The sequence below is a fragment of the Pristiophorus japonicus genome, chromosome 20, assembly GCF_044704955.1.
Source record: "Pristiophorus japonicus isolate sPriJap1 chromosome 20, sPriJap1.hap1, whole genome shotgun sequence".
Lineage (NCBI taxonomy): Eukaryota > Metazoa > Chordata > Chondrichthyes > Pristiophoridae > Pristiophorus > Pristiophorus japonicus.
Window position 1 is genome coordinate 80657883 of NC_091996.1, and position 13878 is coordinate 80671760.

General features: G+C 44.5%; 1 protein-coding gene and 1 non-coding gene across 2 annotated transcripts; both read left to right on the forward strand.

Annotated features, from left to right (window-relative positions):
- Positions 1-3859: 3859 nt before the first annotated feature.
- On the forward strand, positions 3860-8531 carry LOC139232975 (probable G-protein coupled receptor 139). Its single transcript, XM_070863473.1, has 2 exons — positions 3860-3956; positions 7267-8531. The coding sequence occupies exons 1-2, from the start codon at positions 3860-3862 to the stop codon at positions 8160-8162; spliced, it is 993 nt and encodes a 330-aa protein (XP_070719574.1). The 3' UTR covers positions 8163-8531.
- A 2795-nt stretch (positions 8532-11326) lies between these two features.
- trnak-cuu (transfer RNA lysine (anticodon CUU)) lies at positions 11327-11399 on the forward strand. The gene has a single exon. It is a non-coding gene; the product is annotated as a tRNA-Lys (tRNA).
- The last annotated feature ends 2479 nt before the right edge of the window (positions 11400-13878 follow it).

The window sequence follows — 13878 nt, forward strand, 5'->3', positions numbered from 1 at the left end:
GCTGCTGACCGAGGGCCATGTGGCTCTTTGTCAGCCGGCGCGGACACGATGGACCGAAATGGCCTCCTTCTGCGCTGTAAATTTCTATGTTTCGATGTTTCTATAAATGTGAGGCGATGCAATTTGTCAGGAATAATAGAAACACCGCCCATTCTTTAGAAATTAAGAAAGTGAAGGTGCAGAGCAACGGGATTAAAGGCCACAATTTAACTAATCATTAAAAGCAGCATCCCAGGTTAGGAAAGCAAGTAAAATGCTCACAACGCCCTGGGATTTATTTCCGTGAGTATAGATTTAAAATTAGTGAAGCTATCTTCAAATTATATACGACCTTGCACCGCCCACACTTATAATACTCTGCATCGTTCTGATCCCCAACCTATAAAAGACAGAAAAGCACTTGTAAAAGAGCAAATAAGGATTGATCCCGAACTGAGAGATTGGAACTTTCGGCATCAATTCAACATTGTCCCTTTTCCGTTAGAAATGAGGAGGCTTAGATGTGACCTGATAGAAGTCTCAAACATTCTGAATGGATTCGACAGGGTAGATGCGGAGAGAAGATTTCCACGTGTGGGAGAATCCAATTCTAAGCACCATCAATACAAGATGGTCACTCATAAATCCAGTGGGGAAATGAGGAGAAATGTCTGTACTCAGCGAGTGATTAGACATTGGTACTCGCGACCACAGAGAGTAGGATAGATTCGTGTGGAATCTTATAACATCAGCACAGAATTCTGTGTGTTCGATGTCATTCAATGTAATAAACAGGAGAGTGATCGGAAAGAAACTTGTGATATTTGGGTCGTTGATCCCAAGAATCATCCTTCGTAGGAATGTTACCGAAATATATGAGAGATGGATGCAATTCGTTCATGCCTTACATTACAGTGAGCATTTTAAGCCATTTAATATGGCAGGGTATAAAAACGTAGACTTTTATAATTGAGTCTGTTCATCCGTGGTGTTTTGTTCTGAGGTAGAAAGTAACTGGTCTGAAACATGGTGTTCTTACACCACTACAAGTGAATGTGACATGATTTCCAGTTGTGTTCCTCATTCTTTTATCTTTGGAGAACCTTCTTCTCGGCCGGTTCCACCCGAGAGGCAAGGTTCCCACCCCACCGTTCACAATGGAAGGTACCGCACTGATGGATCTGAGGGAACTCGGCCCCACAGGTGAATTAGTGCTGGTTAGTGCAACGGAGGTAGTACTCAGCTCAAGAAGTGATTCAGTGCCAGTCAGTAAGATGGAAGAGGTAGTGGGATTGATAAGGCTCAACAGGAGAATCTGTGCTCTTCAGCATGATGGTATGTGGTGGGGTAGTGGGATCGCTAGGACTAGGCTCAGTAAGTGAATCAGGGCTCGTGAGTTAGATGGAAGGGCTAATGAGAGAGGAAGGCATAGGTGAACCAGTGCTGGTCAGTGCTAAGTGGGTGTAATAGGGTGAAATGGGCGGTAATAGGGTCTATAGTGGAATCAATTCAGCTTAGTGAGATGGATGAACGGGTAGTACTGCACTCAATAGTTGACTCAGTGCTGTTCAGTGTGATGGTGATAGTGAAATGGGTCGTACCAGATCAATAGCTGAGTCAGTGCTGGTCAGTGCGATGGTGATACTGGTGAAATGGATCGTACCAGATCAATAAGTGAGTCAGTGCTGGTCAGCGAGTGGATGATAGTGAAATGTGTCGTACCAGATCAACAGGTGAGTCAGTGCGATGGTGATACGGGTGAAATGGATCAATAGGTGAGTCAGTGCTTGCTGATATGATGGGAAGGGGGAGGAAAGGGGATGGGAGAGTACTAGGGTCGATAGATGAATTAGTGCTGGTTACTGAGATGGAGGGCAAGTGGAAGGTGCAGTACTAGGCTCACTAGTTACATCAGTGTCTGTCAGTAAGGTGGTGATTTAAGTAGAATGCGTTTTACTCGAGTCCATAGGTGAACAATGCTGACTGGCAAAATGCAGGGGTAGATGGAACGGGTATTACTTGGCTCAATAGGTGATTTGCTGCCGCTCATTCAGACAAAGACAGGGTAAAGGAAATAGCGTTTATCGAGTCACTGCTCGTCAGCATATTGAAGGTATATCTGAGTGATGTGCACTTTACCCACAAATAATTCACCCTACTCAGTGAAGGGGTCAAACTGTGGTCATATCTTTGGTTAAATTACTGATTTACCACAGGCCAAAGTAGATAAAAAACAAGCAGAGACGGAAAGGCGAAGGTAGGTCGTTCAGGATAAGGAGCAGGTAAAGCCGGGTGTAATCAGTCAGAGGATGGAGAGTGTAGCCGTTCAGGATAAGGAGCCGGTAAAGCCGGGTGTAATCAGTCAGAGGACGGAGAGTGTGGCCGTTCAGGATAAGGAGCAGGTAAAGCAGGGTGTAATCAGTCAGAGGACGGAGAGAGTGGCAGGGTTCTGAATCTGCAGCTGCAAAATATCCCCAGCTATCTGGTTTTTGCCTCTCCCAGCAGATCACATGGCTCTGGTTGGGGTGGAGTGTGGAATGTTTCAGTATAAGGGGTGTCGCAGTTGTGTGGGTCAGACTGGTTGGGCTGGGTACTGATCACCTTTCCACCATTGTTCATTGTTCATAGGTTTATATGTAACCTTTAGGGCTGCTGACCGAGGGCCATGCGGCTCTTTGTCGGCCGGCGCGGACACGATGGACCGAAATGGCCTCCTTCTGCGCTGTAAATTTCTATGTTTCTATGTCAGTAATTCACCGATGGTGAGTCACGCTTATGGTGCTGATGTCCGACCAAATTTATAAAACCCTAACATTTCGCGGAGCAATTGTGGTGTACAAGTACTTGATGTGCTGTTCTTAAATCTCTCTCCATGTTGAAAAGTAATATTAACTTTTCGTTTTAATTTGTAGAAGGATCACCAACACACGATCTCCATGAGTCTGTACTTAATTGTGACCAGCAATTGTTACAATATTGTCTACACCACATCACTGACTCATTTATTTCATCAGTTATTTATTTATTTATTTAATTATTTCATTTGTTTTTTCTTTGTTACTGCATAATATAAGCGGGGAGTGAAGAGTTATGGGGAGCGGGCAGGGAAGTGGAGCTGAGCCCATGATCAGATCAGTCATGATCTTATTGAATGGTCAAGCAGGCTCGAGGGGCCACATAACCTATTCCTGCTCCGATTCTTATGTTCTTATTCTCTTATACACATTCTGGCCGGTGTCATCAATCGGAATTGATGTTTCCGGTGGTTGATTTATTTTATTAAACAGGGAACACAGAGCAAATGATAAGCCGATGTTTTCTAAATTCTTAATACAATCACAACATATGGCGGATGCTAGAAGTCTGAAATAAAGAAAACATAATGGTGGAACAGTCAGCAGGTCAGGGAGCATCTGTTGAACTTGCACAGCAGGATACAGGGAATACGATGTTATTTCAGTTCATAAGATTCCTTTGTTTAGTTGTATTCCTTACATTGTTTATCAGATGTGCCTCTCTAAAAGGGGGCACCTTATTAGAGTTGTTCTTTGATGGCACTGGGATAACCCAATCTCTCCTTGGAGTTTGATTAAGAAAATGCACCTATGAAAATTCTTGTTAGGGTGTGAGATTGGTCTTTAGGGCTTTGGCTGATTGGAATTTCCGCATTTCTTGTTAAGAGTCTTATTGTGAAAGTTGTTGATGTCATCTGTTTGTTCACTGGTTGTAATTAAGCCCAGGCAGCAGGAGACACGGTTTACTGACCAAATGAATTTTCTCTGCTATAAATAAGTGAAAACCTCTGAATGTCTTAATCGTAGAACTGCTCCGAGCATCAACATCAACCTTCGAACAATCGATTCTTACCAAAAGGGAAATAATGTCTCTTGGTTACCTGATCAAACTCAAGATTCTCTGGGCGCTTAATGATGTACAAAAAATTTACTACCCCATCATGGCTGCTGTCGGTGTCCCACGTAAGTAACTACCTGGGGATGATATTTTAGGAACTGGAGTTGAACAGTGTGATGTGAATTCCTATTCGCTGGTACCAGCTCAATGATTAGTGTGTCTTTAATGGTCATTAATAGCTCCATGTCAGGTAATATTATTAAGTTCCCAGTATTGATTCACAGCACAAAACAAGCCATGTTGTTCGATCATTCTCTTCATTAAAAGTGTGCACTTTGCTGTCAATGCTGAGTCTGAGTGTCAGATGAGAAAATATTTTGTGACCTCACAAGATCGTTAATTTCTGCAGAATATAGCAAATTATTTAATTGCATAAATCACTCTTAAAAAAATAAATGAAAATGAGTAATGATCCAATCTGGTTCAGCTGACTCACTTTCTATTGTTTTCGGTGGAACATTAATGTCACTGGTTCATAATCGGGGTGTTAGAATTCTTAGTTTGAGTTACTTTTTATTATTATTTCGCTGAATTAATTGCTTTATGGCAAATAATTAATTTTAACGTGATGGTGAATATCCAATTGCCGAGCTGGGAGTCTAGCATGTCTGTAACTTGAGTCAACCAATTATTGACCATTCGGAATCTAGATTGAATTTCTCTTATGGGAGGAAAAATTGAGTGCATTTTCCCATCACGTTCATGCCCACGGCGGCGCTAACATTCAGTCTCATTGCAAGCGCTGGTTGTGAAGGCTTGATTTCTACGGTTGTGCAGAAGTCTCAAATGCCTTCACCAAGTGACCATAGTCCATCACAGATCAAAGAGTTGCTCTGGTTAGCCAACTGCCCCATTCAGAGCGCACCATCGATTCTCCCATTCCCATCACTGCCAGGCCTCTTGTTTCACCTCCGCACATCGGGACATTAGGAAAAGTTGTATCCCTCCAAAAACAAAATCACACACGCTGTAATTCAAACCTCGAAACGTTCCAGCTTCTCCTTCTACCACTGGCACACACGTAAATCATTTAAAACTGCTTTTGGAATGCTGGCCTTTATCGCAAGAGAGTGGGAATACAAAGGGATCGATGTGAGGTTGCAGCGCTATAGAGTTCTGCTGAGACCCCATCTGGATGCTGCATTCAGTTCTAGGCACCGCACCTTAGGAAGGAATCTATTGGTCTTCAACAGGGTGCAGCACATAGTCACGAGAATGGCACTGGCATTGAACGCTTTAAATTGGAGGGAAGCTTTCAGTGATGGAGGTTGTATTTTACTGAATATAAAAGATTAAGGGGTTATCTAATTGAGGAGTTTAAGATGATTAAAGTATTTGATAGGTTAGGTAGAGAGTAACCATTTCCTCTGGTGGAAGAGTCCAGGAAAAAGCGGACACAGCATTACATTTTCAGCGAGACCGTTCGGGGATCATTTCAGTAAGTATTTTTTCAACACAACAGGTGGAAGTAGAATGATAGACATATAGAATAGTAAAGTGCAGTAGGAGTCCATTCGGCCCATCCAGCCTGAGCCGGCCCTGTTGAAGGTAGTTCTGCACCACCTCTCTTCGCCCATGTCCCTGTAACTTTTACTCCTTCAAGTATTGATCCAATTCCCTTTTACAAGCTACTATTGAATCTGTATCTTCCACCCTATCAGGCAGTGCATTCCAAATCCTAGCCACACGTTCCATAGACAAGGTTTTCATCATGTCGCCTCTGGCTTTTTCACCAATCAACTTTAATCTGTGCCCTTTGATTATCAAACCACCAGCCATTGGAAAGAGTTATGTTTAATTAATTTACCTAAACTCTTCATGATTTTAACCACCTCGATCAAAGCCTTCTCTGTTCTAAGGAGATCAACCCCAGCGCCTCCAGTCTATCCATGGAACAGTTATCCTCCATGTCTGGAACCATTCAAGTAACCCTCTTCTGTAGCCTATTCAAAGCCTTCACATTTTTTCTCATAGAAGGTGTCCAGACATGGACACTATATTCTAGCTGTGGCTGAACTATTCGTAAATATGTTTCGTATAAAGTTTTCGCCGTTGCATTATATGCCTCTAATGATAAAACCCAGAGTTACATATACTTTATTAACCTGTTTTGTTACTTTCTTTTGCCACTTTCAATGATTTCTGGAAGAACACCCCCCAGACTCTCTGTTCTTTCACCCCCTTTTCAATTGTACCATTTAGCTCGCATTGTCTCTTTTCATTCTACCAACCAAACTGTATCACTTCACACATTCCTGCACTGATTTCATCCGCCATATGTCTGCCGATTCCACCCACTTGTCTCTGTCCTATTGAAGTCGATTAATATCTTCCCAATTATTTACTACTCTTCGAAATTGCGTGTAATGTGCACATTTCAAAATGTTGCCCGCTGCCCACAAGTCCAACTCATTAATGTATATCAAAAACACAGTGGTCCGAGAACTGAACCTTGGGAACCCCCACGGTATACCACACTCCAGTTCGAGAAACAGCCATTCACCATAACTCTCTGTTTTCTATCCCTTAACCAATTGTGTATCCATGCTAATACTGCCTCCTTTAGGCCATGGTTGTTAATTTTACTAACAAGCCATTTATGTGTTTTGAATGTCCACATCGACAACATCAACTGCACTGGCCTCAAAAAAGCTGTTTTGTAATGTTATCTCAAAACTCAATCAGTACAGTCAAACACCTGACGCTTCTTTCTTTATTATCCAGGGTTCTAAACGCTTCTCAAAACTTCCCCACTACTGACGTTAAACTGATGAGCCTGTAATTGCCAGGCTTGTCCTGCTCCCCTTTTTCGAACAAGGATACAGCATTTTCAATCCAACAGTCCTCTGCCACCACCCCTGTAGCTAAGGAGAATTGGAGACTGTCGCCAGTACCTGTGTAATTTATACACTTACTTTCCTCAGCAAACGAGGCTTCATCCCATCTACACCGGGTGAATTTTCCACTTTATGTACATTCAGTCTTTCTCGTACCTCCAATTGATCTATTTAAAAAAATCTCATACAGTGTGCCGATAACCTTCTTGTTTACCATAGTTTTGGCAAAGTCATCTAACTTAGTTTAAACCGGTGGAAATCTGGAACTATCTCCCACAAAAAGCTTCATTAGCCGATTCATTACTGCTTACTCTGATTACAAACTTATATCCAGGATGCCCTGTCACTGGTAAAATAATTAGAATCCATCACTGGATGCAAAGGCACGCTGCTCATTTCTTGGCGAATTTCAAATGATTGCGAAGGGACTTTAGACAGATCCTCTGCAAGCTAATCTATTACTTCATTGGAAACGCATCAAATTTCTGTTATTACTCACTGTTTGTGAATAATTTCCCCATTTTCCTCTTGCTCACAGTTAACGTGGTGACGATTGCGATCCTGTCTCGGGGAAAGTGTGGTCTCTCCAAATGTGTCACTCACTACCTGGTGGCCATGGCAGCGGCGGATCTACTGGTCGTGATCATCGATCTGATACTGAGGCAGATTCCTATTGTTTATCGGGATCAATTTCTTTTTCTGTTGAACGTTAGAATATGTAATATCCACGCTATCCTGCTTTATGCAGCCACAGATTGTTCTGTCTGGTTCACGGTCACGTTCACCTTCGATCGATTTGTGGCCATTTGTTGCCAGAAGCTGAAATTGAAATATTGCACGGAGCAAACAGCGGCTGTGGTTCTAGGAACAGTGACAGTGCTGAGCTGTCTGAGGAACATTTTCTGGTATTTTCTGTATACAAGTAAATATTGGCTGTCCAACAGTCCATGGTTTTGCCGTGTGTTATCAAGTGTATCTCGTTCGCTGGTCTGGACTATCGTTGAATTAATGCATTACATTTTAACACCTTTTATTCCATTTATTTTGATTCTACTGTTCAATGCTTTAACGGTCAGACACATTTTAGTGTCTAGCACAGCCCGCAGTAGACTCCGGGGTCGGAGCAGTGGCGAGAGCCCCAGTGACCCAGAGATGGAGAACCGAAGGAAATCGATGATTGTACTGTTTGTTATCTCGGGGAATTTCATACTGTTATGGGTGGTGTTCATTGTCTGTTCTATATTGAGACGATTGGATTACTTGGGATACTCTGTTTCTCTGCCCATGTTTGTACCGGAAATCAGCTTCATGCTCCAGATCCTGAGTTGCTGCACGAACACTTTTATTTACGCAGTGACCCAGAGGAAATTCAGAGAGGAGTTGAGGAATGGAGTGAAGTATCCCCTTACAATGGTGGTAAAGTTAATTCGATGAGAACACCTCACGCTTTCTAGTACTATTATGTATACCAAAAGTGCAGAGGAGATCTAAAACAGGGAATCAAAGCAGCAAATAAAGTATCTACGTTTAGATTAGCAGCTAACTGAAGAGGGAACCAAAAGTCTCATTTAAACATAGAAATAAGAAGCGTGCATTCAAATGGATGGTGTGAGCAATTATGCAGCAAAAGAGAATCGCCTTGTGGAAGGAGAAGGCCGGGATGAGTTGCTAAATGTGTACTTTGCATCAGTCATCACCAGAGAAGGGGCGGCTTCCAACGCAGCAGTAAAGGAGGAGGCTGAGCGATATTTACAAGGATAAACATAGATAAAGAGGATGTTGAACATTCACCGGTCCGAATGGAGAGCAATCTACGTACCTGAAGGATGTAAGGGTTGAAATGGGGGAGACTCAGGCCGCAGTCCTCTAATCACCTTTGGATAGGGAGGGGTTGGCAGAGGACTGGAAAATTGCAAATGTGCTGCATCTGGAACGTGACCTATCTAACGCAGCCTTGAATATATTCAGAGACTCAGCATCCACAGGCCTGTGGGGCAGAGAATTCCACAGATTCATAACCCTCTGAGTGAAGAAATTCTTTCTCATCTCTGTCTTAAATGGTCGACCCCTTAACCTGAGACTGTGCCCCCTGGTTCGAGACACTCCAGCCCGGGGGACACAACCTCTCAGCATCTACCCTGTCAATCCCCTTCAGAATATTGTGTGTTTCAATGAGATCACCTCTCATTCTTCTAAACTCCGGAGAGTATCAGCCCATTCTACACAATCTCTCAACTTAAGACAATCCTCTCATCCCAAGAATCAATCTGGTGAACCTCTGTTCTACCTCCAAGCAGGCAAGTATATCCTTCCTTAAATAAGGAGACCAAAACTGTGCGAAGTACTCCAGGTGTGGTCTCACCAGGGCCCTGTACAATTGTAGCAAGACTTCCTTACTCTTGTACTGTGGGCTATATATTAGGTACTATGGGGCGAGTGCCCTGTTTTTTTGCTGATTCGATGGTTGTATAAAAAGTTATTAAAATTGACAGTTGCTCGGCAAACATATTTGTATTTCCTTCAGTGTACTCCTCACTCTTCAAGGGCTAGATTTTCCCCAAGCAGTTTTGTCGGCGCACTGACCTCAAGCGCACCGACTTTGCGCGCTGGAAACGGCTCGGGGAAAAACTCGCCCCATCCTGGCCGCTGTGTACAGTCCCCGGAGTCCTGGCGTGGTGTCGATGGTGAAGTGGGGGGCGGAGCCAAATGCCTGCGCCGAAAACACTGCCGGCACCTTCGCACATGGGCAGTAGGGAGAGAAAACTTGGCACTCTGCCATTTTTAAACAGTGTCAAACCCGATGAAAAGCACAGCAGCTTCTCAGCTTCTCCGGTCGCTCGGAGGGCTCTCCCCCCGTCCCTCCCCGATAAAACGCACAGCTCCAGCAGCTGCAACTTCTCCGGTCCACAAGCTCACACTTCTCCGGTGTGTCTTCCCTCCCCTATCCCAGGGATATAGGGACCGAGTGTAATGGAGCCAAGTTTGCTGATGATACAAAGATGGGTGGGAAAGTAAATTGTGACACAGCAAAGAAAATCTCAATTACGGAAGAACAATATGGAAAAGTACAGTGACCCCGACGTGATATAAACACGCAGCCTTCTGATCTGGAGTCAGACACACTACCTTTGCACCACGAGGTCTACAGTGCAGAGTGCCCATGTTTGTATACATGAAGGTTCCTGGAACACAGTTTCATTTACCCTGCATTGGTGCAATGAAAGGGCTTTAAAATCCCTGGCCACTCCCACCGTGGGTCAGACAGCATCAGAAGCAGTGCCCACCTGTCACTCACCCTCTCACGCCCGCTTTCGTCACCTGCTGCCCGCGGACTGCAGCAAATCCAGTTCATCATCATCATAGGCAGTCCCTCGAAGCGAGGATGACTTGCTTCCTCGCCAAAAAAGGATGAGTTCACAGGTGTTTCAATGATGGACCTAATATTCCAGGTCCCGAACTGCATGTTGAAGGGTGGAAGATGCCTGTGCGTGGATTTTTTTAACGTGTGGTGGCCGTTGCACACCAGCCATCACACGGGCTTGACAGAGCGAGGTCTTGGTCCAGTGGCAAGGGTTATCCAAGACGACTGGAGACCAGCTCTGCTGCATGGACCCAGTGCCCCCACATATCGCAGTGTGGGCTGGGCCCGTGCTGACCCTGGGCCCCTGGCCCTGAACTCACGCCGCCCCTGGGCCCCGATCACATCCCTCCACAGTCTCTCGCTGCTCCTGCTGTACCTGCCCACGCTCCAATCACCGACCTGGACTTTGATGACATCACACTTCGCTGTCGTCGCCCTCCTGCACCAGCTCGCGCTGTACCTTGCCGTGGTACACCACCACGCTGCTCCCAGGCCGCCGCTCACCGCTCCTTTTATGGCCCCGACCTGCCGCTGGTGTTCTCACGCAGGTCGGGGCCTCCACGCAGCTCCCAGCAAATCCAGTTACACCCCGTGTCACCGCACAATTCTCAGCTGTGATTGTAAGCTGACTATATTTAAAGCTATCGCAGAGGCTGCAAGCAGTGTTCCCTGGTCGTCTAGTGGTTAGGATTTGGTGCTCTCACTGCCGTGGTCTGGGTTTGATTCCTGGTCAGGGAAAGCATTTTTACAGAGCAAATTGACAAAAATAATTCAAGTCTGCGAAATAATGAATAATTGTTTCAATCATCATTAATCCACCCACATGTGTTGCACACTGAAGGAAATACAAATATGTTTGCTGAGCGACTGTCGAATTTTAATAACTTTTTATACAACCGTAGAATCAGCAGAAAAACAGGATATTCGGCCCATAGCACCTAATATATAGCCCATAGTACAAGAGTAAGGAAGTCTTGCTCCAATTGTACAGGGCCCTCGTGATACCACACCTGGAGTACTGCGCACAGTTTTGGTCTCCTTTTCTGAGGAAGGATATATTTGCCTGGGAGGTGGTACAACAGAGGTTCACCAGATTGATTCCTGGGATGAGAGGACTGTCCTATGGTGAGAGATTGTGCAGAATATGCCGATACTCTCTGGAGTTTAGAAGAATGAGAGGTGATCTCATTGAAACAGACAATATTCTGAAGGCGATTGACAGCGTAAATGTTGAGAAGCCCGGCTAGCTCAGTTGGTAGAGCATGAGACTCTTAATCTCAGGGTCGTTGGTTCAAGCCCCACCTTGGGCGATTACTTTTCATTAAACTTTTATGTTGCTTTCGCGGGTCAATATTATTAATGAACCCATGATCTTCTTTTGCACAATGATAAAAATGCGAACTGAGGGAGAGTTGATAATTTAATCAAATAATGAAAGCAGCGCCTCAGACCGCTCGGCCGTCCTTACTGTTAGATGCTCCAGTTACAAGTTATTACTCTGGAAATTTTCAGACCGGGCGCTTGTTCAGTGTTGCTGGAAGGCCCAGTGACCGGGGATAACCTCTCTCCCGGGGTTTTCCTGAGCCTGTGCTTGGTGTACGGGGAGCTTTGGCCTGGGTCTGAGGTAGCTTGTATCCCAGGGATGGACAATAACCCTCTGAGCTCTGGAACTAGGGAAAAGCGAATAATTAATGAGTTGTTTGCGGGTTTCAAATGCAGCTTCGATCTGCTGGTGTAAACCGATAGTGTTGTTTCACAGAATGATTGAAATGCTGACAGGGACAGTCAAAACTTCAATAAGTGAAGTTTAATAATTCATTAAACTTTAATCCTTGATGAAGCTTTATCCCCGATCTGATTTTACACAATCTGTATTTGAGGAGACTGGTTTTAAATGTGCATTGCTCATGCAACAATGTATCCAAAACAGCTTTTATTTAATTTTATTGCAGACAAGTTTTTGTTTGAGAAATAATGTTTCTGCACAGGCTTGAACCCGGAACTTTTCACGTGTGAGGGAAATGTGATAACCTCGACACGTCAGAAATTGCTGCTGAGCTCAGTGCCCAGAGAGAAGTGTTCAGGAACAAGCTGAAATGCTCAATCCCTCTCTCTGCAAAAAGTTCCTTTCACAAACATTTCTCTGACCAGAACGGCACCAAACAACAATGTCCTCCTTTTAAAGTCATTGAACTCCCCAATTACCGCGTCTGCAATTTTAAGGACAAGGACTGAAAGCGCTTTGCGATCAGAAAATTGCAGGAAACCCCTGTGGTTAATGACAGGGCTTTTGATGGTTGATTTCTGTACACATCTTGTGTTATGTATTTAACCCTTGACAACCTGTACACACCACCACCAGAGGGCCTACCTGTCGGAGTCTCAAGGAATCCCAGTATCCCTTTGGAGCATGGTATATAAGCAGGCCACCCACGAGGTACCTGCACTCTGGAGTCTTATTAAAGGAGCTAAGGTCACACTTACTCATTATTCACAATACTAAGTTTCATCCTTTATTATGAGCGTATCAATTGGCGACGAGACAATGAACAACCACGCAAAAATGCAAGGAACAGTTGGTATCCTGGAGAAGTGGACGATTGCGAAGCCTTTGTGGAGATACTCGACCAATACTTCGTGGCCAACGAGCTGGAAGGGGACGAGAACGCTGCCAAATGAAGGGCGATCCTCCTTACCGTCTGTGGGGCAACAATCTATGGCCTCATGAAGAATCTTCTAGCTCTGGTGACACCAACAACTAAATCCTATGAAGAATTGTGTCCGCTGGTCTGCGAGCATCTAAATCCTAAAGAAAGCGATCTGATGGCGAGGTATCGGTTCTACACGTGCCAACGGTCGGAGGGCCAGGAAGTGGCGAGCTATGTCGTCGAATTAAGGCGCCTCGCAGGACATTGCAAATTTGACGGATTCCTAGAACAAATGCTGAGAGACATTTTCACGCTTGGCATTGACCATGCGATAATTCTTCGCAAACTGTTGACTCTCAGAATCTGAGCAAAGCCATAACGATAGGTCAAACAATTTCCACCAGTTCCTTTAAACACAATAACGTAATTTATTTCTCGTGGACTGGATGGAGGACCATGGTCCATGTAAAAAATTGTTATCGTTTTCCATGAACTAAATGTTCATAAAAGTATTGGAGTGGGAACTCACTGGATAACAGCACAGCTGGCAATGTTTGCGGAATATATTCGTGCAGCCAAAACGCACAATGACAACCAAGGCATAACGCACAATGGCAACCATGCCACACAAAGGCATCTTCCACTCACTCAATTGGAGTTCAGGACTGGAACATCGGGTCCTTCATCGAAACTCCTGTGAACTCATCAAAGCAAATCGTCCTCGATCGAGGGACCGCCTATGATGATGATGATCAATGTACTGGTCAGGTGGGCAGAACTGTGGCAAATGGAATTCAATCCGGATAAGTGTGAGGTGATGCATTTGGGGAGGTTTAACAAGGCAAGGGAATACGCATTCAATGGTACGACACTGAAAAGTGTAGAGGAATAAAGGGACCTTGGAGTGCAGGTCCGCAGATCCCTGAAGGCAGTTAATGTGGTTAAGAAGTCATATGGAATACTTGCCTATATTAGTCAAGGCATGGAATACAAGAGCAAGGAGGTTATGCTTGAACTGTACAAAACACTGGCTACACCACAGCTGGAGTACTGCGTGCAGTTCTGGTCACCACATTACAGGAAAGATGTGATTTCACAGGAAAGGGTGCAGAGGAGATTTTCTAGAATGTTGCCTGGACTG

Excerpts from the sequence above, each read along its gene's own strand:
- LOC139232975 (XM_070863473.1), top strand. The coding sequence starts at position 3,860 with ATGTCTCTTGGTTACCTGATCAAACTCAAGATTCTCTGGGCGCTTAAT. Across the intron at positions 3,957-7,266 it reads GGCTGCTGTCGGTGTCCCAC|TTAACGTGGTGACGATTGCG; the intron begins GTAAGTAACTAC and ends TCTTGCTCACAG.